This window comes from Rhopilema esculentum, chromosome 6, assembly GCF_057945365.1.
Source record: "Rhopilema esculentum isolate cy_ngs chromosome 6, ASM5794536v1, whole genome shotgun sequence".
NCBI classification, from domain to species: Eukaryota; Metazoa; Cnidaria; class Scyphozoa; order Rhizostomeae; family Rhizostomatidae; genus Rhopilema; species Rhopilema esculentum.
The window spans coordinates 4,095,519-4,120,690 of NC_142820.1; the positions used below are offsets into that span (position 1 = coordinate 4,095,519).

At 36.3% G+C, this 25,172-nt stretch overlaps 3 protein-coding genes across 4 annotated transcripts; 1 reads left to right on the forward strand and 2 right to left on the reverse strand.

The window, feature by feature from the left end:
- Positions 1-239: 239 nt before the first annotated feature.
- LOC135686430 (TNF receptor-associated factor 5) lies at positions 240-10,293 on the reverse strand. 2 transcript variants are annotated; one of them, XM_065202661.2, is made up of 8 exons: positions 10,006-10,293; positions 8,260-8,311; positions 7,042-7,146; positions 5,496-5,657; positions 4,373-4,450; positions 3,379-3,424; positions 2,933-3,010; positions 2,106-2,266 (listed from the first exon to the last, which is right to left on the reverse strand). In XM_065202661.2, exons 1-8 carry the CDS (start codon positions 10,206-10,208, stop codon positions 2,253-2,255), a joined length of 738 nt encoding a protein of 245 aa, XP_065058733.1. In that variant the 5' UTR covers positions 10,209-10,293; the 3' UTR covers positions 2,106-2,252. The 2 variants fall into 2 exon arrangements, with proteins under 2 accessions (XP_065058732.1, XP_065058733.1); XM_065202660.2 differs by lacking the exon at positions 3,379-3,424 and having other exon boundaries at positions 240-2,266; positions 10,006-10,292.
- A 3,080-nt stretch (positions 10,294-13,373) lies between these two features.
- LOC135686432 (WW domain-binding protein 4) lies at positions 13,374-21,792 on the forward strand. The gene is made up of 10 exons (XM_065202663.2): positions 13,374-13,510; positions 15,930-16,002; positions 16,799-16,861; positions 18,417-18,488; positions 18,741-18,822; positions 19,333-19,443; positions 19,734-19,785; positions 20,467-20,509; positions 20,781-20,890; positions 21,497-21,792. Coding segments are annotated over exons 1-10 (861 nt in total). The 5' UTR covers positions 13,374-13,508; the 3' UTR covers positions 21,750-21,792.
- A 138-nt stretch (positions 21,793-21,930) lies between these two features.
- On the reverse strand, positions 21,931-25,154 carry LOC135686431 (solute carrier family 35 member G1-like). The gene has a single exon (XM_065202662.1). It carries the CDS (start codon positions 23,444-23,446, stop codon positions 22,436-22,438), a length of 1,011 nt encoding a protein of 336 aa, XP_065058734.1. The 5' UTR covers positions 23,447-25,154; the 3' UTR covers positions 21,931-22,435.
- Between the last annotated feature and the right edge of the window lie 18 nt (positions 25,155-25,172).

The following is a 25,172-nucleotide window of genomic DNA, read 5'->3' on the forward strand; positions in this document are numbered from 1 at the left end:
CTGGAAGGTAAGGGGATGTCAAAGGCACAATTTTTGTGTTTGCTGGTGAGCAAATCGTTAGTTGGTTAGTAAAATCGCATGACAGCAGATAAAACAGGAGCAGAATGGCTTGCAGCTGTATACACTCCAAGCTTTGAAGGTGCTATAATACACTTTAACAAGATGATAACTAAAATATATAAATAACTCACGGTCCTTTTCAACCTGACTTGAGGCGGAGAGGAACAGAGAGACGCGACTCGTGTCGACTCTAACCAAACTGCCACATGCTTCTACCAAAAGCCTAACTATAAAAACTTCTACAGCATATTGATACATATAGGCATATAAGGACATTATTAATCAATAACGACACCAATCAGCTAAAATCAAGTAAGAGCGAAAATCAATAGAAAGTTTCCTTTAAGCTAAATAGAAGAATCGTCAAAAATCAACAACTAAATGAGTGTCCCGGAGATAACGCCATTGTCAAATATTGTCAATAAGCCTTCGACATTTAAAGTCTTCTTCGACAAAGGTGATGGCACGCAAGTGGTATGATTGTTGTTTTTGGCATAATGAAGCTTAACGTTTAGGGGGGCTCAGCACGGCTCTTGCCTGAACATTGCTGTCTCATTGAGATTTTATTGCTCTGAGAATGGGCCTGAAACTCGATATCTTTTGCCTGATTGTGAGGGGGGGAGGGGGCTGCAGTCCTTACTTTCATTAGATTATAAGACATTTCTCAGCTTTAGTTTAATTCTTAGTTACGAAAAAGCCGAAATGTTACCCATCATGCTAAGCGTTTGTGAACACTGCTCTATTTTTTGCAAAAATGGACAGAAATATGTCAAAATTTTGTTCAAATTAATAAACATAACCCTTCAGGCGAAATATGCCAGTAAGGTGGCATAATAGGAAATCATTATAGTATTCTCTTGAGCGAATAAAACACTATACATAGCTTCTCCAGATTTATAAGAAAGGAAAAATATCACAAATACTCTGGAAATTACATTTCAAAGAATGAACATTCTAAATAAAAATCTTAGAAATGCCTGTCTTGAAAAATTGATTCTGATTTGGAATACCTGACCAAGAAAATTTCGAATCCTCGATATACCTTCCAGCCTCCTCTAAGGGGCTGATTCTAGGATGATTCAAGAATGGGAGCCACCAGACAGAAAGCTCATTTTCAAAGTTCCCAAGAAAAACATCATGCACATGCTTCATTTATTTACGTTTATCGTTTTCAGTTGAATATGTGATTTAACATGGATTAAAATCATGCATTTTAAAAATTTGTGTGTTAGGACGGAGGCTTATTTGAGGGTGGGGTCTAAAAATTTTATTTCCAGGGTGAAGCTAATCCATATGAGGGAGAGGCTTAAATTAAGAGCGGGCAATTTGAGGATTATATCATCTATAGATAGTCTTTGTCCCGTTTATATTCTCTTCTATGTCCGCTTAAACATGCTAAATGGCAATCCATCTATCCCCCACCTCAGGTAACAGTGGATCTGCTACAGGATCTGATATACCTGAATTAAACTAAGACTGCAATACCACGATTAAAAAATCACATGCTATATTCAATGGTTCCTTTACAACTGTTGCGCAGCAGTAAGATGCATTGAAACTTCCAAAAATGTTCAATTCTAAACATTTAAAGTTTAAGATTTTCTTCAAAGTTATATGGCTTTATCTTCACCACTATAAACAAACCGTCATTTGCAGAATATCGTTCGCTTTCCAAAGTGTCATTCGTTATGTTCATAAGTGGATAGAGTTGACCCTCCTGATTACCATCGGGTCGCTGGTAGCACCCAGGTATCTCACTATCTGATCCAAAGTCTGAGAAGTCAACGATCTTCTTGACATGCGCTGGATTGTCATTTGATGTCTGATCCAACAGTACGATTGAGAAATTCTGCTTTAGAGGCCATGGCAAGAATTGGTCATACAAACCAGGTATCATTCTGATGGAGATAATGGAGTCTTCAGCCCTTTTCAGCAAGGCCAAACAGAAACAGTAACCATGCGGACCAGTTGCAAATGGGGGGCTTCTCAATTCACCATGTTGAATAATTCCACTCACAGGAGTCAAATGCCATGTGAAGTAAAGATTTTTGTTTGCTTCAATTGGTCGATTCTGACAGCCAGATTCAATGTTATTGAGCTTCTCCCTGATTTTCACTACGGCTTCTTTTAAACTTTTCATCTCATAGAGTAACAAATTGTCGTGATTTTGTTTTTTTAGATGTTCTTGAATATCACCTCTCGATTCCTGGTGATTTAAACCAAAGTTCACTCGCTTGAACGAAATCAGTTTTATCTAATAAAAAATTCCCTAGTTATCGCTTGCATCTTGTAGCCTGAACCACTGTTTTATCTTTGGCTTATTAATAAAATATTGTTTGCTTTCATAAAGATGGCCAAATAAGATGGATATAGAAGTAAACCATACTACATTTACTACCAAAGGGCTTGAAACAGTGACATCAGCTTCTAATGTTCTCATTCAACCGTACCCCCACACCCTTTAAGCATTTTTGCTTGCTACAAACTAACCTGTGTTAATAGAGAACACGATTGTTCATGTGACTCGTATAACATCTACATAACTAGGGGTGCTTCTTAAATGAGGGAAAGTGAACAACCAACGTCTGCAGAATAATTCCATGAACAAAATTATACTACATTATGTGTTACGCTGAAAGAATCATGTGATTCCACATCAGAAAACTGAGTGCGTCTAATCCCAAAGTCTGCGACTAAGTCTGTGACTAAGTCTGCGACAAAATTTCCATCTGTATCTTCAGAAAGCACATTTGCTGTTTTCTACAAACCTGAAGGAAACTGATAGAATTTCTTAATTGTTTCAAGATATTCTTGCAGGCATTCTAGGTTAAATAGTCATAGAATCAAAAAACTTGTCATGAAGCTCAACTACCTTGCATTCGCATCCAAAGCAAGCCCAAGGACACTCTATGATCGTATTTTTGCAAAAATCTGCCATGTGTTTGCTTACCTGCAAGAAACGCAGAATCACGTTCAGATACCAAGCGTAGGAAGAAGAAGCTGATATGGTTTTTAGCAGAGACACCTTGAGTTTTACAATACAAATTACTGTATCTTTGATGGCCAGAAAACTACTTCAAGCACAAATACCACTTCCTTGCTAAACTGATAATTACAAAAAGATTTCAAATTATACTTGGGAAAAGCAGATGCTAGAAAGATATATATATATATTAATGGTGCAATTCGGATGTTTAAAATGACCTGAGCAAAGATTTCATCATAAAATGCAAATTTTTCCTTGGAAAAACAGTCCGATGCGTTACAAAGATCAGCCTAACTTAGAATCTCATTCACCACGAAGATCAAAAAGAATACACTGATTTCGACTGACGCTGGGGTGATAATTGCTTGCTGGATAGTCCTGATAGATATAAATATTACTGGAGTAAAAACATGGAGGAGCATCTATCTGCCAAGGCCCTTCTTTGAGGAAATTTAAACTAATAAAATATTGCATCAAAATATTGCCAGGAGCGTAGCAGTCAGTGGGAACCAGGGATAGATAAGAAACTGCTTCTGTATAATTGCTATTTACTACGATATGACACATTAAGCATTCTAATATCAAATGTCTAATATTATAAGTATTGATGATGGCAATGGTCATCCCATAATTAGCCCTTTAAAGTAACAGCCCAGAAATTGATATTCTCACATCCTATAGAAGTAAAAGTCTTGAAGTGTTCGCTGGAATAAACAATGCTCGAGGCTTGCACCGATACCAAGACTTACGCCATGAGCTTACGCTACTGCCTCAAGACTTACGACTTACGCTACTGCCTTACTTTACGGATGCATTTCCTAATTCTAAATCAAAAAGATTGGGGCAGTGGGAGTCAGTGGGTAAATTGGCAAAAAAAGGGCGCACTGGCAATTTTCGAAAATGGTTTTTCTTGAATATCTTTGTAGCGTCCTTAAAGTCAGGCAGTAGCGAAACAGAGGCTTGTGGAGCAAGTCTAACCGATACCTCGTATTTATGTCTCGTATCTCACACCAGAGAGCTAAAATTGAAAAGCAGCTGTAATGGGTAAAATAAATGGCTTAGATGCAGAATCTGAGACTGTTTGCTTCTAGATAAGCGTATTCAAGCCAAAGACAAGAAGGGAAGGATAAACAGATGCAAGACCGTTAGCCTTTTGTGGAAGACGATATTAGTTGATGATAACCCGTTCTTTTTCAGAAAAGATTGCTCCCTGAAGGTCACAAAATGTCACAAGAAATCTATTACATGGAAAATTTGGTAAACGTATAAATAAAATAAGAACTTTATTTACATAGAAACTTATTTACATAGACCATAGAAACTTACCAAAGCTCTCACCAATGTTGCACCACAGCCTTCAGGACACTCCACCTCAGTGAATGGACAAACTCCCGCATCATGCTCCTTAAAAACAACCAAGTAAAGGACGGCATAAAAACAAGAGCAAATTTTTTTAAAGTTTAATCTATAAGACAAATTGATAATTAATAAGCAAGATTGTCAAAGTAAAAAGGCATGAAAAGATCAATTTACAAAGGTTACTCAAAATTCTACTTTCGGTCAGCAAAAAAGACTCCTGTAATGTTTTCAAGATGAAAAAACAAGCTGACATGATAAGGCCCTCTTCACCTTTCTCTGACCAAAACATCTTCAGTTGAATAATTAGTCTAATACCAACTTTCAATTCAAATTCAAATAAAAGAAATTTCGTTGTTTATTGTCTTGTTGAGGCTTCCCAAAAATCTTTGCCCATTATACAACCCACAACAGAAGGTTCTGGCTTTTCCGTTTATTCCGATTCATCTTAAATTTGGCACCTAAAGTCCATCGCACACGGCAGATTTTGCCTTTGAAAGAGGAAGACTTTTTAGCCGCGTGCGGATCAAATGGCATCTTTGGATGACAGAATGAGTGGCAAATAAGCAACTAAGCTTTGATCAAACGACGAAATTTGTTGCAACTTGCCACCAAGTTACTTCCTATCTGTGTGGTACACAAACGTTAATATGTCGTGTGGGGATTGTTCAAAGACAAAACTTTCATCTTTCAGGGACAGAAATTTGTCGCTTGCGGATTTTCCGAAAAAAAATCTTTGTCTTGGATCTGCTGTGTTCGGTGGGCTTAATAGTACCTGCCTTGATTATCCTTAGTAAGATTCTCTTACCACGTCAGCAGAGCCAACGAACTGACGATCATACAGTCAGTGGCGGTGAGGAGGGCCAATAAAAAAGGAACTAAAGTACCATGCCAAAACCCCGCTTCATTTTCTTTGTTTTCTGACCTTGAGCTCCAGAGCTTATTGATATTCTTTGGAGGAAAGATCAACCCTTTTCTGAACTCTAAACTTCAGTTTCTATTGCAGGCAAAATCCTTGTCTGTTTGTAGATGAGCAGAAGCTTTTTACAAATTTAAAAGAATATTTTTTATTCAAGACAAATTTCAAAATTACCACGAGTTCGAATGAGTGCATTTTGGCATTACAATCCTCACACTGTACCATGCGCCATCTGCAAGAGCTTTCATGGACTTCCAACAAAGCTTTCGGGAGGATTTCACCACAACCCTCATTTGAGCACAAAACATCGACGTAAAGACAATCTGAGCTGTGTGGCTGTAAAAAAGAAAACTTTGCAACAAATAGGAGCAGAACTGTTGAATCCAAAAAAGGATAACATTTTAACCATAAATAGCAAAAAGATACAAAACTATAATATGCATTGTAAAAGTTCATTTTGGAACTGGTGTTGTTTTGATCAGTGGCGTAGGTTAACGTGCCCCTACCCGACCTAAATGCCGAAACCGATGCATGTAGAATTAACAAAGTAAATTGCTGCTAAACCACATTGTTCCTGTGAGCGCTTCCAACCAATCAGATAACTGATCTTGCCATTACGGGCAATTAGGCCAGAGTAGTGTCAGTTATCAGAGCCAGAGAACTTTTATTTCATCTTTACGTTCACTTTTTTATAGCCTTAGTATTATTAAATATTGTAAATTAGGTTTGATTGGTAAATTTCTTTTGTTACTAGTATTTTAACATAGTTATTAGCTCTTATTTTAATCTTTTAAACAGGTCAGGTTGAAAAACATATGTATGAACCTTTAACCTGTATAAATATCATAAAATGAAAAAAAAAGAGGCGTAGTAGCGTGGAACACGGCGGTGCGCTGAATGTCCAGGGACAGGTTCTCTCGAAAAAGATTGAATTTTAAGGCCGCTACTTTAGCACTAGAAATCTCCCTGGGAGGGGGCTATTATAGGGGGCCAAAAGCCAAAAGGCCATGTAAAATTCAGCCTAAAGCCGCAGTCCGCAAGCGCAAAAAAGTCAGCTTTTATCGAAAAACACAAGAGGCGTCTTCTGCGAAACTTTAATTTGCGGTAAAACCGGGACTCGGGAAATTTCCCGGTAGGTCCCTGAAAACCTTTCATGTGGGTCCCTTGGATGTTTTTCTTTAAGCTTTTATCATTTGTAACATTAGATTTGTGAGAAAAAACAAGTGAAATAAGGCCACATGCTGCCTCCGCGACATTCATTTTCTTGATTTTTCCCAGCCCATAAAAATTTCCACCATGCCCTTGTTGGTTTCTAAGGATTTGTTTAATAGGGTTTTCTTTCGGAATTCGGGTAAAATCTTTAGGTTACACTTTTTTTAAATAAGAAAAAGTTTGGGTCGCAATCTTAGTCTTTGGTTGGTGTATTGCCATCAAGTTTAGTCGGAGTATTCAAAATGCTTAAACCTTTGTTTCTGTGAGATACAAATAGCTCACAATGAAGGAAGAGTTTTTGTGCATAAAAAGTTTTTATCGAAAATAAAAGAACAATCAAGATACATGTTATTTCTGCATTGTAGCAATCAGTGTGATAAAGCGAAATCTGTCATCAAGTGAACTTTCAAAGAACATATCTAAAATATAACTATAGTTCGAGTTATGCAATGCTGGGACTGGGGGGAAAAAGCATCATTCAGTATACAACTACTCAATGTAATTTGACCTGATATTGTGACAGCTCTTCTTTCCACTGGCATCCCCAATTCTTTCTCTCGCAAAATATTTTCAAATTTTGAATTTTTCTTTTAGTGTTGTTATCAGGAAACATCTAGAAATTATAAAATTAGAACGCAATTCATATAAACCTTAAGATAAATCAACGCACTACGTAGCAAAATATCTAAGTATCAAATACTTTAGTACCATGGGTAATAAAAAGTAATGTAATCAGTATTCGGTGGCATATTTTTCAATAGTGGAAGAACCATAACTACTTTTATCACTCTCCTTTATTTCCCTTTTCTTTTATTCCAGTCTTTTTCTCACTTTTTTTATTTTCAATTACCTCATATTTCCTTCATTCTCATTTGATTTCCTTGTTTTCTTCTCCGATCTTTCTTCTTCTGATTTTTTCTTCCTTTCCTGTATTCCTTATTTCTGGACAACTGAGCTTCCTTTGAAGATGCTTCACATGTCAACATACCTCTTTACACCTCAACAACAAGGAAACTAACTCAACATGAAACACCAGCGATGTCCTATAAATTTCCCAACAGTCTAGCTCCTGAATACCTAAGCAGTTGCTTTTCCAAACTGTCAGATTAAAATGTTCAATTTGCAACTTTGACACTGACTGACGTCTAAAGCATGAGTCTACTGTTCTGAACATTGTCAGCTGAGAACGATTGGATTGTCAATTGACATAATATTTCTAATCTACTCTATAAAAAACTATCTGGTTTGAGTCTTGAACAACAACCTAATCAAACAAAGACCTTGGAGATAACGAGCATCAACACTGCGACAGAGAGCTGGAATCTAAATACCCCTGATAGGAAAATTCAATGGACAAAAGTATTTCACTTATTGCAGAGGCAAAGGTTGAAATAATCTTGATTCAGAAAGTTTCAAATCAAGACTAAAAACCTATGAAAGTCTCTAGCGTGAAAAATTCTGTGCTGTTGTCTTTTTCTGCCTTTACTTGGCATTAGGATGTATTTATTTATATATAATCAAATTAAGATTACATTATAAGCAGGTTTTAGATTTTTTTTCTCAAGACCAACTGTAAAACAAAACTTAATTAAAACCCTGTATCAATAGATTTAAAATGACAATGAAATCACCTTTTGTTACCAGTAGGAAATAGCTATTACCCACTCTGCCTAGCAAAAGAAAATAAAGCTTCAAGACTAATGGTTTCAAAACTTTAGTAACATACCATGCTTATAGCTTGTCTGTCAATTGGACAGGATGATTTAACACCAAAAGTCCTATAAACAACATACAAATCTATTAGAACCTTAATCAGATAATCAAATCAAAGTGGAATTCAAATCTGTATCATATTATAGATACTTACCAAAAGGGAAAAAGAGCCACAAGAGAATCATTCATGGAAAGGGATACAAAGATGTACACATTGATCAATTTGTTACTCAAATCACTTTTCAGACTGATAATAATGCAAGTATGTATGCAAGTCTTTTCATCTATCAGTCTTTTCCTCCCTAGTTATTTCATGATAAAAATTCTATAGCATAACCCACCACAATACAACCCCCACTCCCCACTCCCCACTCCCCACTCAACACTCCCCACTCCCCACTCCCCACTCCCCACCACCCACCACCCACTCCTCACCCCCACCCCCCTACTCCTCCACCCTTTCACCACACAATCCATCCCTGTGCATTATTTTAATACAGATTGCAAATTTTGGCTGATTTTTGCATGGTTTTGCGCCTTTTAGACCCCCATAATAGGCCCTTTCAAATGGCAAACCACCTATGTTTCCCTGATTTTCTCAACTACATCTGTTATTTTACAACTCCTCTAAATGCCATTAATGTTCATTCTGTGCCTTATTGTTCCCTTAAAACTAATGAAACGTACATATCTCTGCATGTCTCACCAAATCTATTTAATTTGTTTCACTAAGCCCCATAGATCAGCTTTAGTTTCTTTGATGTTTGATCTTTGATGTCAGCTTTAAAAATTCTCTGAGAGAGACGTCTGACCTACTGACAGGGGGCTGAAACATTTTTTTTATCACATGCTTAAAAATAAGTTTGATTTTTGACCTTTTGATAAAAGGGGAAGACCAACATCCTCAAATACACCGACTGCCAAGGGATGTACTAGCCAACAGGGTCTCATTTTTAACTGAAAATTCTGAGATAGGATTATATACTTTGTCCCTTTTTCTCACACAATTATGCCAATTGAAAATATCATAATTTCAGAGAGTTATTCTAAGACAGGTATCATGTTGTCAGGATTTTATTCCAGGACAGGGTCAAATAATTTTCAGGCAGGTATTTTCCCTCCCATCATTTTTCTCATAGGTACAATCCCCAGGGCTTAAATAGGGAGGGCAGGTTCATTTTCAGGGCTTCTTTTCTTTTCTTGAGCTTATCTACCATTTCAAAAACTCTAATCTAGCAAATCTATAATAGGCTGTGGAAAGAGCCAGATTTGAAAGTGCACACCAAAACTTTTATTTACACACTAGATTAAATAACTTATGAAACTCTTGATAACTCTTTGCCTGCATGAGATGCCATATATGTACATGGCTTGGCTGTAGCATTATTAGCCGTCTATGGTAGCATAAAGGTGTTATGAAAAAAAATCATATTCAATTAGGCATCGCGCACCAGCCTGAAAGGGGGGGAGCTGAAAAGGGCGTGAACAAAAATTCCTTTAAGGTAAAGTCTTTTAGAACGCCAGAAAATACTTTCCAATAAAAAAATATGTCATGAAACACGATAAAACATCAAGAAAATGAACAAAAAAGGGTTCCCAGAACTGCTTCTTCATCATAGGATTTGTTGGAGTAAACTTTTTAAAGTTGCGTTTGATTGGGTAAACTTTCCAAAAATGTTCTAACCTATTTTGCAAAAATAGGGGAGGGGGGTATGCCCAATGGCTGCACGGCGCGGTGCCTGTTTGGAATAAACATTACCTGAGCAGTTGTCCAAGACAGGACCTACAGCAACAATGGCCACACGGCACAAGTTGATAGGGTTCTTTCATAACCTCTAAGCAAATGCAGCATTTATATTCTTCATGCACATCACCAACAAAGTCATATGCAAAGCCCCCAATGGGTTCATTATCATCTATGCTGTCGATCAAAGCTTGCGCCAAAGGCGACAAACTATCCATCTTTTCGTCCTCGAAGCCAGTTCTTGCCAGGTCGCTCAATCATTGAGGTCGCTCTCCTTCATTCATCCAACTTTCTAGGAAGTACCTCGTTTACAGGATTCGTTTCCAAGCCTCTCGCATGACACGGAGGCGCAATAACTCGGAGGACCAGCTAGGTGTTAATTTGGAAAAATATATAGGGGTGGACGGGCTGGAATAAACAGGAAGCGGATCATGGGCAAGTAAAAATCTAAAAAAATGGCCTTTATTAAATGGGTGGGGAGGGAGAGTTGAGTCTACCTTTTCTTATCTGTGAAGAAATTATAGTGGCAAGAAGGCAACAGCTGTCGTCCGCAAAGTAGAAAATGAAAACTTGACGTAAATGCGTAAAGGCTTTTGCACATTCCTTTACAACGTTTTCGATCCGTTCGGTGCGATCTTTGGCTTTAGGCTGATAAGTAATAAATGGAATTCCAAGTCTTCGCGAATTTGGTATGCCCAATGTTTTTTGGTCTCTTGCATTATCTCTCAGGGGCGAAGCCAATCAATTTATATCAGTGTATTCAACGCTCAGATGGGCTATAAGTTTTATTTCATCCTTGATGTTTAGATGCTTGGAGTTACTTTTCTTTTGCCTTTTTCCTTGGGGACCTTTCCTTGAGGTATTCTGCCAAGGCAATTCTCACTGGGGTTTCTTTATTCGTTTTTTCCATTTTTTTTGTTTTGGTAGAAGCCCACAATTCGCTGTTATGTAGAAAGATGCTCTGAACATATGATTTGACGATATTCCTTTCTTAACTGAATTCCACCTGATAATATATATACACACAGCCTTGCTGTCAACAGACATTTTTAACCTCTTTGTATGAAGCAGTCGACTGTGGTTCTTGTTTTCCGCTGAATCATGTGTAGCTCATCTATTAGTCTTTTAAAAACAAACATTTTCAGTGCAAGTAATGTTTTTTGATACTGGTAACGTGTTACATGACGTCATGATATCAGCAATATTTTTAGTGGCGGAATGGCCGAGGATTTTTTAGCCGGTCACAAAGAACTGAAGGCTGTCTGGTGGGTGTGGTCTGAAAATAGGGCCTTGTTGAATGTATGGATTATACTGTATGAATTCCTGAAATAAAACCTAGCTTTTTATTAAGTATCATTGTAGCACCTCTGTGACTAACTGCGTGAAAACGATATTCAGGGGCATCATTATTAACTGGGGGAGATTCAGCCCCCCAAATATGAAAAAGCTATTTCACAGGACAAATCTGCAATGAAATAGTATGGTCTCGCCTCGCAGGGCAATTCATGTGCTTAATTTAATATCTAAACTGTTCTTTTTAATGTTATCTTGCAATCAAAACATGGCGAAGGTAGATATTTTCCATTATTTGTGGAGCAGCGCTAAGATGAGATCGTCGGCACACTGGGCTGGGCCAGCGGAATCTTAATGAAAGTGGTGGGTGGGGGATGGAAGAAAGTTTAGTTTAACTAAAGGTTTAGTGAAGGCCTCCACCATTGTTGGTGGCTGGAAAATTATTTTTTAGACTATGACAATCTAGGGATGGCCAGAAAATCCCTCGAGTTGTTTACAGTATCGATTTAGACGAAAGAATTACCCTATACAGTACTGATAAGCATCCTTTTATAACAATGCCAAATGAAAAAAATTAGAAGATAATGGAATGTGGTTTTGAAAATTTTCTCTGTGATAACAACACAAAGCAGATTCTACTAAAAATGTCATTAGCTTTAAAAACTATTTTAGGTATGTAACTATAGGAAATCAATGTTGAAATAAGATCAAAATTAAGAACGTGAGTGCAACAAAACATCAGTTTAAAGACAACAGGATTTTTTTGAAAATAATTAGTTCTTAAAAAGATGAGTGTAGTGCATCAACTTTTAAAAGGGAGGCCAGGCAGAGTTAAATTATAGCGACCGGCTGTGGAATCAGATAATCTATATTCAAACTTGGGCCACCAGAACATAGATTTAGACCCATTTCTAAATGCAATTATTAAAAAACCTGTCAATAAAAAATAACAACTAGACCGGCCTAGACTAACCAAGTAAGAAAAGAAGACATGGTCTATATGTATATTTCAAACGATGTGTGCAATTGCATTTAAGTCGACCAGGTTTATCATTCTTCTCCTTTGGCTCAATCACAACCAATGAGGATTGAGACGGAGCCCCTTCAAATTTTTTTGAAAATTTTAACAATTGATGCTGCGTACCCCTAAGCCCCCTCTCCACCACTACATCCCTTTGGGCCCTATGTAACCAGAATAACATTGGCACGTAAAATCATGACAAACGTGATTCTTGTCAGAACGCAGAACAGTTCCAATTTGCTTAAGATGAAATTGAGATATTATGACATCCAGGGCCTTCGGAAAGCCAGGAGTGATTCACACAACTCACAATTCCTCCCCCCCTCCACCCTCAAGGGAAAATTATCTGTGATCACGCCCTTCAGTCTCTCTTAGAACTAAGGAAACGCCCTATTTAGGCAGATTAATTGAAAAGGCCGTTAACGAATCAAGGACGTTGACATCGTTTTTCTCTCTGACAAACTTACAGACAGAAATTCCAGCCTAAGGATAGCTATAATCGGGAGTTTTAAAACATATTCCCACGAAAAATTCGCCTTTGGTCCATCCGCCAAAATTAATCCTTATGTATGTTGGCAAGAATTCGAACCCTGGATATGTGATGAAGTAATGCATTATCCCTTACAAATATTCAGTATTTTTTAGAAAGTCATCATCTTTAGGAAATCCACTTTCTAGCGGAAACTGTGGAAAAATTGACGATTGAGAAGTTTTAAGAGATTTAAGAGACAAACTCGCTGGAATTTATCAGTTTGAACTCGAATGTTCTCAGTTATAAATCAGACAATGATAAAACAGATTTACATTTTGAAATTCACTTACTTCATTGGTGTCTAGTCTATTAGAAATAAAATTTCATAACAGATTCATAAACTTTTTTCCTGAAAGCGAGAGGTTCTGTTTGAAATCGGGAGAACGGGAAAAGTAAGCTTAGATCGGGAGACTCCCGCCCAAATCGGGAGAGTTGGAACCTTTGTAGGGGAGTCGATTCAAGGGTCTTACCAAATGGCTACCAATTGGGGGTATTTCAAGAAGTTGCACGGGCCCCTTCTTTGCTCCCTTTCGACCTCACGCCCTTTCAAACAGATCAGTGCTTTCGAAAAGTGGTGAGCAACAACAACAAAGCAACACCAACAACAGTAATGATAGAACACATTGCTCTCAACGTAGATACAAGAAGTGGTCATCTTTACAATCTAATGAAATGTAAGAATTAGATGCTTAAAAAATTTTTATATCGATTGAAATTGATTTTTTCCCTTTAATTCGTGATTGATACAAAATCCTGTGCTGAGTGTGTGATCTAATATAATATCTTAATATGTTTTTCTACAATATGTAATCTTTTTATTGTTTATTAATGATTGTATCTTAACAACTAGCATGACGTATCATGTAATTTATTGATTTATTGCTGAAAAAAAGTTTTGATTTGATTTGATTTGATTTGAGAAGATCAGCTAATTCCTTTTCATGAAAAACAATTTATTTGGCATAATTACATTACAGTCATTTTATTATTATATTGAGGTAGGGTAAACAGGGGAGGGGGTTATTTGGACAGTTTATCAGTTTTGGCCTACTTTAGCTTAATACACTTACGTTCAAAAAGTATTGGGACAAACTTCGAAAATTTGATGACATTTAATGCAACAAATTTGGAAAGGCTTTTTTGAAATCTTTCTCATTAAAAAAGTATGGCAGCACTTTCCATGAAATTTTCACATGACATTGTTGATGTTTCGAAGCCTTTTATGTACACCAAACAATTAAAAAAACGTCGACCATAAAGTTTCTATAGGCCTTGAGACGTAAACATGAGAGTTCTTGAAAATCAAGAACTGAGTGAAGAGAAGCACTTACAAATTGCTTTCTTCTAAAACAGCGCTAATGGATTCCATGAAATTGTATCAATTATAGGCTGCTCAATGAATGCATCTTTTTTGATGTTTAAAAAGTTTTTCCGTACAAGAAGAGTAAAAAATTTGCAAAGGGTTGGCAGACCGAGGAAGTTTATGACACCAAGGGACGAAAGGTCATTTCTGAGGGAACTGCGAAGTGATAAGTTTCAATCCTTACAAGAAATTATGTCGTCATGTAAAATGAAGCTAAATCTTGGAACATTAGCAAGAACACAACTATAAAAACATAAGAAATATAAATTTTCCAGCTTTTGAAGAAGAAAATGCCCTATTAAAGCAAAAATTAATCATCTCCAACGAGTATAAAATGGCTTTTCTTTGAATGTTAAGCAGTTTTAAAGTAGCTTGAGTAAATGCAGTAATTCAATAAAATTGTAGCATTTACGTTGATGTAATAAACTTTATTTGAAACTTGGAAGTTTGATCTTGTAATTTTTTTAATAAATTTCTTTGTTTTGCAAATGTGAAATCAAAAAGTTGAATTTGTTTGGACATCTCTAAAATTTTGTGAAGGTCATGTGACTTTGCCGCTACTTGGCCATACAACCGTTCTGCATATTTTGCTGTTATGAACAGGAAAATCGTAAAAATCCTATGTTTTCATGGTTATGCTTCAAAAGTGGAAGCCTTCTTTTTACTTTTAATTCCATTTTGGGGATATGTATGTCTAGATTATTTGGAGAAAGACTGCCAAAATCTGAAAAAGTTTCCATGGCAAAACCGAATCCAACACAACGCCATAATTCATTTATCAAATTTGTCCCAATACTTTTTGAACGCAACAGTAGTTTGATTTTTAGTCAAAGATACTAGAAACTTAATGAACAATGCTCATAGAATTTTCTGGACATATGTAGAGGCACATACTCAAGCTTGCACCCCTCTCCTCTCCTCACAAGTCCCAGTTGTTTGAAAATATCAAATTTTAGATTCCTTATCACCAACTTGCCTTGAAGATATGTGATTTGAGCAAAAATGTACACATTCTCTGTGCACAATCACATCTCTGGAATATGCCTGTGAAGTGAAGAACACAAAAACATAATTTGTGGTATTTGCCAAAACAGGTGTGACCAAACTTCCACTCCTTTCTGGTAGTTCCTGCTTTTAGTGACTAGAGGGCTTCAATCGCTCCACCAGATTTTTCGTAACGCTATGTATGACAATGAATAAGATAAAAGGAGATACAGATAAGTTTCCAATTTAGCATTTTCTGTGCTTAAAGATATTTAAGGTTACACTGAACATATATATGCAGGCCTTTCAGTTTAAAGGGAACATGCCTTAGCATGCACCTAGGCAAGCCTAGATGCGCATTTTGTCACAGATCTGCTTTTCAAAAAGTAGTGATGTTGCACACTTTGGACATTTGCAAAGATTATTTTTTGATTAGAAACTGTCTTGTTGCCCTGGGGAATTATCTTTAAGTTCAGCAAGACACAATATTTATGTAAGAACTGAATTTTTTCAGAGATTAGAGTCTTCAATCTTCAATCATTAACTCCTAAAGGCTTTACAACCAATCTGGAGTATTTACTCAAAGAGCATTAAAAAAAAAGGGAAAATTAACTCAGGAGTAGGATTAGTACCATTTCCACCCAGCGCTCCAGTTTGTTGATTTCTACAAAATGTTGTAATTTCTACAAAGAGTAATCAAAAGTATAATCATAATTGCATGTTATTGTGTATTATGTTATTTTTAGGACTGAATTTTGGAAGTCAAACCCAAGAAAACAATGCGAGTTTTGCAAATGTTGGATTGCTGACAATAAACCAGTGAGTATCTTTTTATTCAATCTCACTTATATTCTTGGTTTTTTGCCTACTTCCTATGGAAAAATGTCAAAATTAGGCTTTACTGAAAGTTGTTTCTGTACTGGGAGTACCAGACTGTTGTGCCCAGGTCACACATTTTCTGGGTTTCTATTATCAATATGGAGAAAGCCTCTGTATTTTCTTGGTTCTATTATCAATATATTGTCAAGATGGAACAGATTAGGTGCATTGACACGCTGTCTTTCCTCTATACCTAATCTTTATGGTCACTTTACAATCAGATATCTGGTAGCCCTATTTTTTAGGCTAAGTGTTCATGTTGGTCAGATTATATTTTGATTTTAGTCTGCCAGTTGAATCTTTTGGAAAAACATATCTAATTCAAAGCGCATTCTAATTCTGCAAGAAGGTGAAACCTTTCTTTAGCAAAAACGAAGAATGTCCAACCACCAAGAAGTGGATGCTTCTCTCATTCAGTTTTGTCCATGTTGGCCAGGTTATATAGAAGTCATGTTTTTAACAATGAGATACCCTTTTTTCAAATAATTCAGTATGTTTAAGTAGAGCCTTAGCATGTATAAACAGATCCGAAGAGGCTGTTCCTACCTCCAGGATCAAGGTCCAGATTTTTTTAAAAAACTTTAGGTTGAAATTATGGCCTTAGATATCACTACATTTGTCTGCTAGGTTCTAATCTCAGGCTGCCGACAGGGAGAAATTTGAAATTTTTTGTGTTAATGACATAAATTAAAAATGGATACCTTAAATGTATTATTATGTGTTTTTTAACTTGCAGAGTATAGAATTTCACGAAAAAGGCAAAAACCACCAGGAAAATGTCAAGAGAAGATTGGCAGAGGTCAGTAGTGGCTCAAAAATGTATTCCATGTGTTAGTCTATAGCATAAAATTTTTGAATTGCACATGAAGTAACATCAGACCTGGTTCATATATAGTTCATTGAAATCAAGAAATTCAATTTTCATGTCTGAGTGCATTATTGAGTGAGGCCCTTACAAGAGTAAAATTGCATAGCATTTAAGCACAATTTGACTTATAATAATCAGTTGTGCCTCATTGCATTGGTGGTGATTAATGCCCCTGTGAAACTGCCAAACGGCCTCAATGTATTAGATCTCTTTTTTAATACAACCACTCAAAACCTCTTTGTGTTGGAGAGCTCTGTGTGACGTTTAGTATTTTGTGCTGCCTATCCATAGGTATCTACCTGTGCAGTAAATGTATTAAATCTTGTTTTCTAATACACTGGAACTACAGCTCTGAGAAAGCGGTACCACATTTCATCAAGAAGTGAGTCACTGAAGCTGTTCTCCTTGGAGGAAAAAGCAAGTGGCTGCACTCTTTTAAAGTTATCTTTGGTTTCAGAAATGGTGCATTTTGTTGCATCATTTGAAATTTTTGTTTCTAATAAACACAAAGTTGTTCCTGTTAAGTTAATTCTAATCTTCCTCTTTTTTTGACTTTTATTATGCTGCAGATGATTCAATGCAAATGGCCAAAATGAGTCATATATGAATTATGAAACCTTTTCTGTATTGGTTATCATGGCGCCAGCTCAACCCTAACGACAAGGAACTAGCCCACAGGCCATTAGTGTAAGGATAGTGCATAAAAGAATCCATTTTGCGTGTGATCTTGATGAAATTCGGAAGAGAGAAGTGGAGAGGCAGAACCACATTTTTAGGAAAATGAAAGGAATCATCTTTACCTGCAAGATTTAAGATGTTGCACAAAATGGAAAGAATTTTTATGTTTTTGCAGATTGAGCAAAAAAATATAGAGAAAGCCCTCTGCCCAGAAACAATTTAAAGAAAACGCAAAGGCGCAATTTAAGGGATATAATCCTATTGTTTCGATATCTTTTATGATCAGATAGATAGAAAAAATCATAAGGTGTGCATTTTGCGCAGTGCTTACAGTGACTTTTGTTTTTCCGCATTGTTTTTCTCGTATTACATTCTAACTTAACATTTATTTGGGTGCCTGCCGCCACTGACAGAGGTAGTCATGCTTATCATTGTTTTGTTGTCACTTAAAACAATTTTTCAATGTAGGTGTAGAACTTAATGTTTGTTAGGAAACCTTCTTTGAAGCTGTGCTAACCATTTTCTGGTACAGCCAGAACAAAAATTTGCAAAATTGTATTGCTGATGATATTGTTTGTCAACTCATTTCATAGCCCCAAATAATAGTAAGCAGTATGCTAATTACCAGAAATGGGAATTCTTGACATAGCATTCTATTACAGAAACTGTGTCACTTTGTTGGTTAGTTACTTTCAGGATCCCCCGCCACTGCTTTTGTACTCATTCTTTGTACACAAAACTCAGATCACACATAATATGAGACAATTTAAAGGACACATATTATTCTTTATCATTTATTATTTGGCAGGTTAAAAAGAAAGCTGTTGAGAAAAGAAAACAAGATGAACTGTTTAGTAAAGAATTTGCTGCCATGGAAGCGGTAAAGGGAAAATTTAGTTTTTATTATTGTCAAATGTAGATGAAAAATGTTAGAATGGTGTATATCAAACCTGGTTGGCAACTGAATATGGACAGCACATGAGTAGAACTAAATTACAACAAGGGAAAAAAGGATCAAAGCTATCAAAAGTATCCTCAAATGTGACAATTTCACCACAGATATAAGGAGTATTCTCAGAAGACTGGATATTTCTGTCTTAATAAATATGGTTTTATTTATTTGCTCTGACAGGCTGCTTTAAAGGCAGTGCAAAAGGATCTTCAAAGTAATCCAAATATTGTTGGTGCAAATGATCTTGAAGTCCTTGTGAAGGGTATGTATATCATCTATTGATTAAACAAAATCATTATTTCTTTTGTTTGGTGGAAGTTAGCAAATAAACCATCAAAGATATCTCTCTCAACAAGGCCTACCATTAGGTTTGAATAGAACAGTGCTTAAAGGTAATGTGTCCATATAAAAGGACTGCGTATACCCAACTTGTCAAGCCACCCATCAAAATAACAGTTTGCGATTGGTTAGTATTCTTGCGATGCAAAACTGCTCACATGAACAGCTAACCTTGCAGCAGGATAAATAAACAGAACGACCGTAATGACTGGGGCGATAAAATGAAAAATCACATGTTTCTAAAAACCCCCGCAGAGTCGCTTGCTAAAGCTGGACACATTACCTTTAAATTAGAACAATTGAACAGGAAAACTGAAGTTGGGTTAGCATAAGCTTTTATGCAAACCTGGTCTATCACAATTTTATAAAATCAATTAACAGTTTATTAAAAGTTGACTGGCTGTTCCAATCTCTTTACCTAAACATCTTCTAGACACAGCAAGAACTTCTGAAAAAAAGGCATCAGATGTAGACACCTCACAAACTTGGATAGTTTGCCAGGCACCCCAAGGGCATACTTATTACTACAATAAAATAACTGGAGGTTTGTATTTAAATCTATTTATTTATCCTTTTTTACTTGTCATCCCTTATTTTTACAAAGCTAGTAAATTTTAGCAAGAATTGTTTGGTACAAAAGTGAGCACAGCTCAGTACCTGTTCAAATTGAATGCGTTCAAGTTTTAGCCTAACTGTGCAAAGTATTTTTTGATTCATTTCAAATGCTGCTACAAGTGCATTACATTAGAATGATTTATTTATGAAGTTAAAAACCAGGCATGCTTTTTTGAGAACAAAGAGAAAAGAACACAATTTTCTTTTAATTGTTTTTAGAATCACAATGGGAAAAGCCAGATGAACTGGATAACAATGAAAAGTCTTTTGAGTAAGTTTTTGTTAGCTTTGATAATATGAGAATTAACCAGCTTTAATATGCTAAAGGTTCACCTTCTTGGTAGCTGGGGTTTGTTTGGGGGCAAGTATATGCTCATCTTATGCAATTAGATTGCAGCAATGGACTTGCAAGTGCTGTAAGCTTGGGGGTTTAAAAAATAATATCAATATAGACCATTAATCAGATGTTGCAAGACCACTGCATGCTGAAGAATTTTTTTGCATGCTAAAGAATTTTTTTGCACGTTACCAACCCAACCAATTTCTTAGTAATTAAGGTTTTTTTATTTGCAAATGAACCTTTCTATCCTATGGGGTTGTTTGTATCTTTGTGTTGTACAACTGGCACAGCAACATCTCAAAAATATGATTAGATATTTTTGACTAAAAATGGTTAGATATTTTTGACTAAAAATGGTTAGATATTTTTGACTAAAAATGGTTAGATATTTTTGACTAAAAATAGTTAGATATTTTTAGGGTCATTTTAGAACTCTGCTTACCCCCTTTGTGGTGTTGTTTTCCTGGAATAAATATAAGTAGTCTCTTAGAATTCTGCTTCAATAACTGCCGAACAATTTAGTTTATAGAATGTGTTGTTCTGTTGAAATTGTTTACTCATATAATAGGAAATGATTTATCTTATATCTTAACTTGACATATGTATTTCAAGAGAACAACAAGGTTCATCGACAAAGGATGCAACTCTGGCAAAAGTAAGTTTTATTTTTCTTATTCAACATATTAATATGTCATGTTAATATTCTTGAAAAAGGTAAGGACTGCTATTTAGGCTTGTACCAAACAGATGGATAAGGATCTATTCATTGTTTGATTGGTTACACAAAATGCTATTGTGTGTCAGATTTGTGGCACTTGAAGTATATAATTGCAACTTTTTATTATTCATAGCTTACTGTTTACAAATCATTCAATAAATGCAGGTTTTGTCATTTGTTGAATTTTGATCTTTAATTGTTTGTAAAGGTTGAAAAGAAGAGTAAAGATGATGAAGACCAGAGACAACAAGACCAAACGGAAAGAGAGAAGCATCCACTTCTTGGTGGTTGGACAACCATCAATGTTGCTAAAGAAAGGTTTGACTTTCTTGCAGAATTAAAATGCGCTCTTGGAATAAATGTATTTTTCCAATTTATTAAAGTTGAGCTTCCATTTTGGTGATTTCAAGAAGAGCACAAGTCACATTTGAAACACAACTCTTTCAATTTCTGTGTTGAACTGCAGCTCAGCCCAAATCACTTAATTATCTTCAGAATGTCAAACAATGTTTAGGAGGTCCTCAGATTCTTTAATATTATTTGCAAAGCAGAATTTTTGAGAGATTTCAAAAGTTCGATTAGATCGATTAGAAAGAGAATCGAGTAGAAAATCAAAATCTTCAATTAACATTTTTGTCTTTCGTGAATATTTGAGACTATTTTGAATAAATCTTGAACAAAGAAAAGAGACGAAAATTGTTATTTTTACGTACTTTTAAATAAAAAGCTAGAATGAGCGTTCAGGATCACAGCAAAAAAAGGTTTTGCGCTCTGTTTAAGTAAGTAACAAAGAATTCCAATCCAACAGTAAGCAAAAAAAGAATTCCAATCAGAAAGCAGAATGGTAATCTAAACCAATGCAGACTCTCTCAGAATTTCGTTATATCTTACCTGATAAGACTAAAACTGATCTTTCTGTTATAGTGACGAGTTCTCCGAAAAGCGGCGTGTAGAAGAAGCTGAAAGTAGCGAGAAAGATTCAACGACAAATCAAGCAACGGAGAAAACAACAGATCCTGAGGAGCTAACTCACACATCCCGAAAAAGGATAGCCAATTTCAAGGAGAAAACGGTCAAGTCTTTGCAGCGTTCTGAATTAAGCGAAAACGTAGGATTCAAAAAAAGAAAAATAAAAAATAACAAGAACGTCAGAAAACGAGATGATGACGATGACTGAATTTAGTTTGTATGTTTTTCTTAAAAAAATGTTCAATTGTTAACTGTGCTAAGACTTTTTAAAGGTGAACCATCTGCTATTTTGTCACCAATGGTCGTATTGCCTAAACTTGCAAAAGAGCGAGTTGGGGTAAATCCTTCAAGGAAGGCACCCATGTTATGATGTTGCCTATCAGGGGTGTTTGCAAATGGAGGAATGGGAGGTACAGCTCCTATCCTAGACCTTTAGCCCCTCATGGTGAAAAACAAAAAAATTAAGGTATTTTCTGAAGCAAGATATTGCCTTGTCGGCGTTTGCTCAATTTTCCAATGAAATCTACAAAGGGCAGGCTAGCCCCCTGTTGGAGAAGCAATCTTTCTTGTCATAACACCAGGCATTTCTCGCAGAGAAGCTATACATTTGGCGGGGAAAACCTGGCAACAATCTTGAGGGATGTGGTTAGATACAAGTCCAAATTGTTCAGAATCATAACAATGGTATAAAATTCCGTACAAAAATCGAATACCAACTTTTAGCTTTAAACTAACAGTTGATTCGACTGTCTGTAAATATGCACCGAGAGCAATAGTTTCCCCTTTTTACGAAAAGATTTTTCACCTAATTCGTGTTAGTTCTCTATTCAATTTTCAACTGTATGTTATACAATATCTTAATTTGCAAATTAGCATTGACCCAAGTGTGTGTACTTAAGAGCTGTTCAACTCTTGGTTCACCTTCAAAATTCTTCGTAATGCAATCATTGTTGTGGCAACAATTATTATACCTGCACCAGCCAATGTGGTCCACTGAGGTTGAATTCCCATAAAAAGATACTGTAATACGAATGCGTAAACGATATCCGCATTTCGCACTAATGATGCCGGGCCAGCATCTTCAAGCTGTAAGGCTTCCGCAACGAAAAGCAGATGAACAAACGACAGTAACCCGACAAGAAGGATGACAGATACATTGGCCCAGTGAAATGGCACAATAAGTGACTCCCCAAGGGCAAATGACACGAATGGTGCAACTATAATGCCGATTAAACTGGGATAGAAAATAGTTAATGTGAGATCAAGTTTCTGACCTGATATTTTGTTCAAGACGTAGAAAATAGCAACAAATATCGATGAGATTAACGCAAACGAAATCCCAATTACGTAATCTTGCGCATCTGCGTTTTCTGAGTCTTTATCCGGATTGAGGTTGCTCGGATTTCTTGAATCGTCTTCGTTTGGGTGGATGCCAAAAAATATGCTTGGCTTTGTCATGATTACGACCCCAATGAAACTAACACAACCACAAAGCGTATCAAACAAAGTGCAGCTAACACCAAGTAACAAAAAGCTTAACGTCATCGTGAAAACCGGCGCAGTAAACTGGATGACAGTAGCGTCTGCAACAGGAATTCTTTCTAGAGCAAGAAAGAGGAAGAGAATCTGTCCGGTACCGGCCATTCCCATAAGTAACAAGACGCAGGTACTTTTCAGTTCACCAGATGGACGGACGCGGCCTATTAACATGAAGACCAAGTTTAACGTAAATACGAAAAGGCTTCGATATAACAGGAAGACATACGGTGATATTTCGGCATGCGTTGACTTGAATGCGAATTGTACAAGGCAGTTAGACATTGTAATGTAGAAACCAGCAGCTGCCATCAGCATTAGGCCGTGTAAACGATTTGTACTTTTGCTATGCGTTGGCTCTTTCTGCATTATGAATCACACTGCAAATTGGTACTGTTTCCTTGGGCAGAGGGCGTAACATTAGAGAATAACCTTAATCTTATTTGATAAAAGTTGTTTTCTAAAATTTTGTCGCCAGCTTAAATGCTAACATTGCGCAAGTTGTGGGCAACTTGCTCGCACGCTTGATTGATCCGGGCAATCAATTTTGCTGGCGTTTTTGCGCTACAGCAACCACTTAGCAGGTGTTGGATAGTTACTGTTTTTCCTGTACCAGTGACCACCAATTCCTCATAAGTACATTTCAAACAAATAACGATGTTAGAAAGGCGCATCAGTGCATTTTTAGACAATAAGGTGCCAGGTTTAGTGGCATGTCTCGCCCGCGGGAACAAAGAGGTGCACCGCAAGGTTCAATCTTGGAACCCTTTTTTATTGTTACTTATCTATCAGCATTGTTCTAGGGAAAGGGACGGAGTAGTAATATTCGAAAAAAGAAACGAAAATTAGAAAAACAGAAAGGAAATTGCCGGATGTTCCAAGTACTGTTGGCAGGCATTATAGCTTTGTTGTTTATCTTTTTAACATATTGTAAGAACAGCATTGATCGTAAAGGCAAGGCCGGATTCATTGACCTTTTAAAGGCTCTTCAATATGCAAGCCGCAACCTTTTAATAGCAAACTGTGTTCGTATTGACTTAACATGCTTTTCAGCTGATTAAAAGAAACAGAACTTCAAGGGTCGGTCATAGGTCCTTATTGTTTAATGATCTTTATAAATGATATCTTATTTTTGTAAACTCTACAAGTTTTTGCAATTATGCTGATGATACTAAAATCTTTGAATGCCTTCCTGATCTTGCTTCTATTATTAGACATTTAGAAGACGGTTTTGTAATGATAAAGTGGTTTTCGGGCGACTTTTTGAAAAGTTAATGATATTGGTGAAGATCATAAGTAACATCGAAACATGAGCGATTAGAAATTCAAAACTTAGTGGAAAACATTATGAAAAATAGCTAGTAGTGGCTGTTTGATAAGAAATCAAGTGTAAAAAAATGTGTTGGAAGTTTTTATAAAACACAAAAAATGAAGGCATTTTTTTATGGAGAATTAGCTGTGCACTATAAGAATTCTAAGATATAATAATATACACCAAGGAAGAGCTTCTAACCACAAACAAAAACTGTGCACAAGAAGGCCCTGTTATGTTCAATGAAGATGCAAATCCACGAGAAAGCATCGATCGATGGTTAGGCCTGGCAACGTTGCAGGGCCCTGGGTACTAAGGGCCCTCGGTTCTGAAATGATACAGTACGATTGTTTGATAGACCTCCCACTGAGACGGATGACGAGACATGCAATTATGATAAAAAGTTTAGTAAAAAAGAACCTTTTTATGCTGTGTTTGAAAACCGATTTGTTCTTTTAGCCTCCTGAACTTATTTGAAGCAGTCTGAGAATGAATATTATACAAACATGATTGTAATGATCTGCAATTATTTTTAAGAATCGAAGACATGTGATGAAAATGTAAATGTTTTCAGGACGAATAGGCAGTTCGCTGGATTCTCCAAATCTTAAAATGACGAGTAAGAGCAAAGACCATTGATGAAGAAGTAAAAATATAGAAAGAGAAGTATTTGCAGAATGAAAATATGGAAGTGTAAATAAACAATAACATTCGGCCCCTGACATCCTGGTATACGGAAGCTTCATTAGAGTAGTTTAGGTGTTCACTTGACAGCAGCAAGTT

Coding starts and splice junctions, on each gene's coding strand:
- LOC135686430 (XM_065202660.2), bottom strand. CDS start 10,208: ATGGATAGTTTGTCGCCTTTGGCGCAAGCTTTGATCGACAGCATAGAT. Junction 5,658..7,041: donor AAGAGCTGTCACAATATCAG/GTCAAATTACAT, acceptor TCTTTTTTACAG/CCACACAGCTCAGATTGTCT. Junction 3,011..4,372: donor CAACATTGGTGAGAGCTTTG/GTAAGTTTCTAT, acceptor CGTTTCTTGCAG/GTAAGCAAACACATGGCAGA.
- LOC135686432 (XM_065202663.2), top strand. Junction 18,823..19,332: donor TCTTGAAGTCCTTGTGAAGG/GTATGTATATCA, acceptor AACATCTTCTAG/ACACAGCAAGAACTTCTGAA. Junction 19,444..19,733: donor CTACAATAAAATAACTGGAG/GTTTGTATTTAA, acceptor AATTGTTTTTAG/AATCACAATGGGAAAAGCCA.
- LOC135686431 (XM_065202662.1), bottom strand. CDS start 23,446: ATGCAGAAAGAGCCAACGCATAGCAAAAGTACAAATCGTTTACACGGC.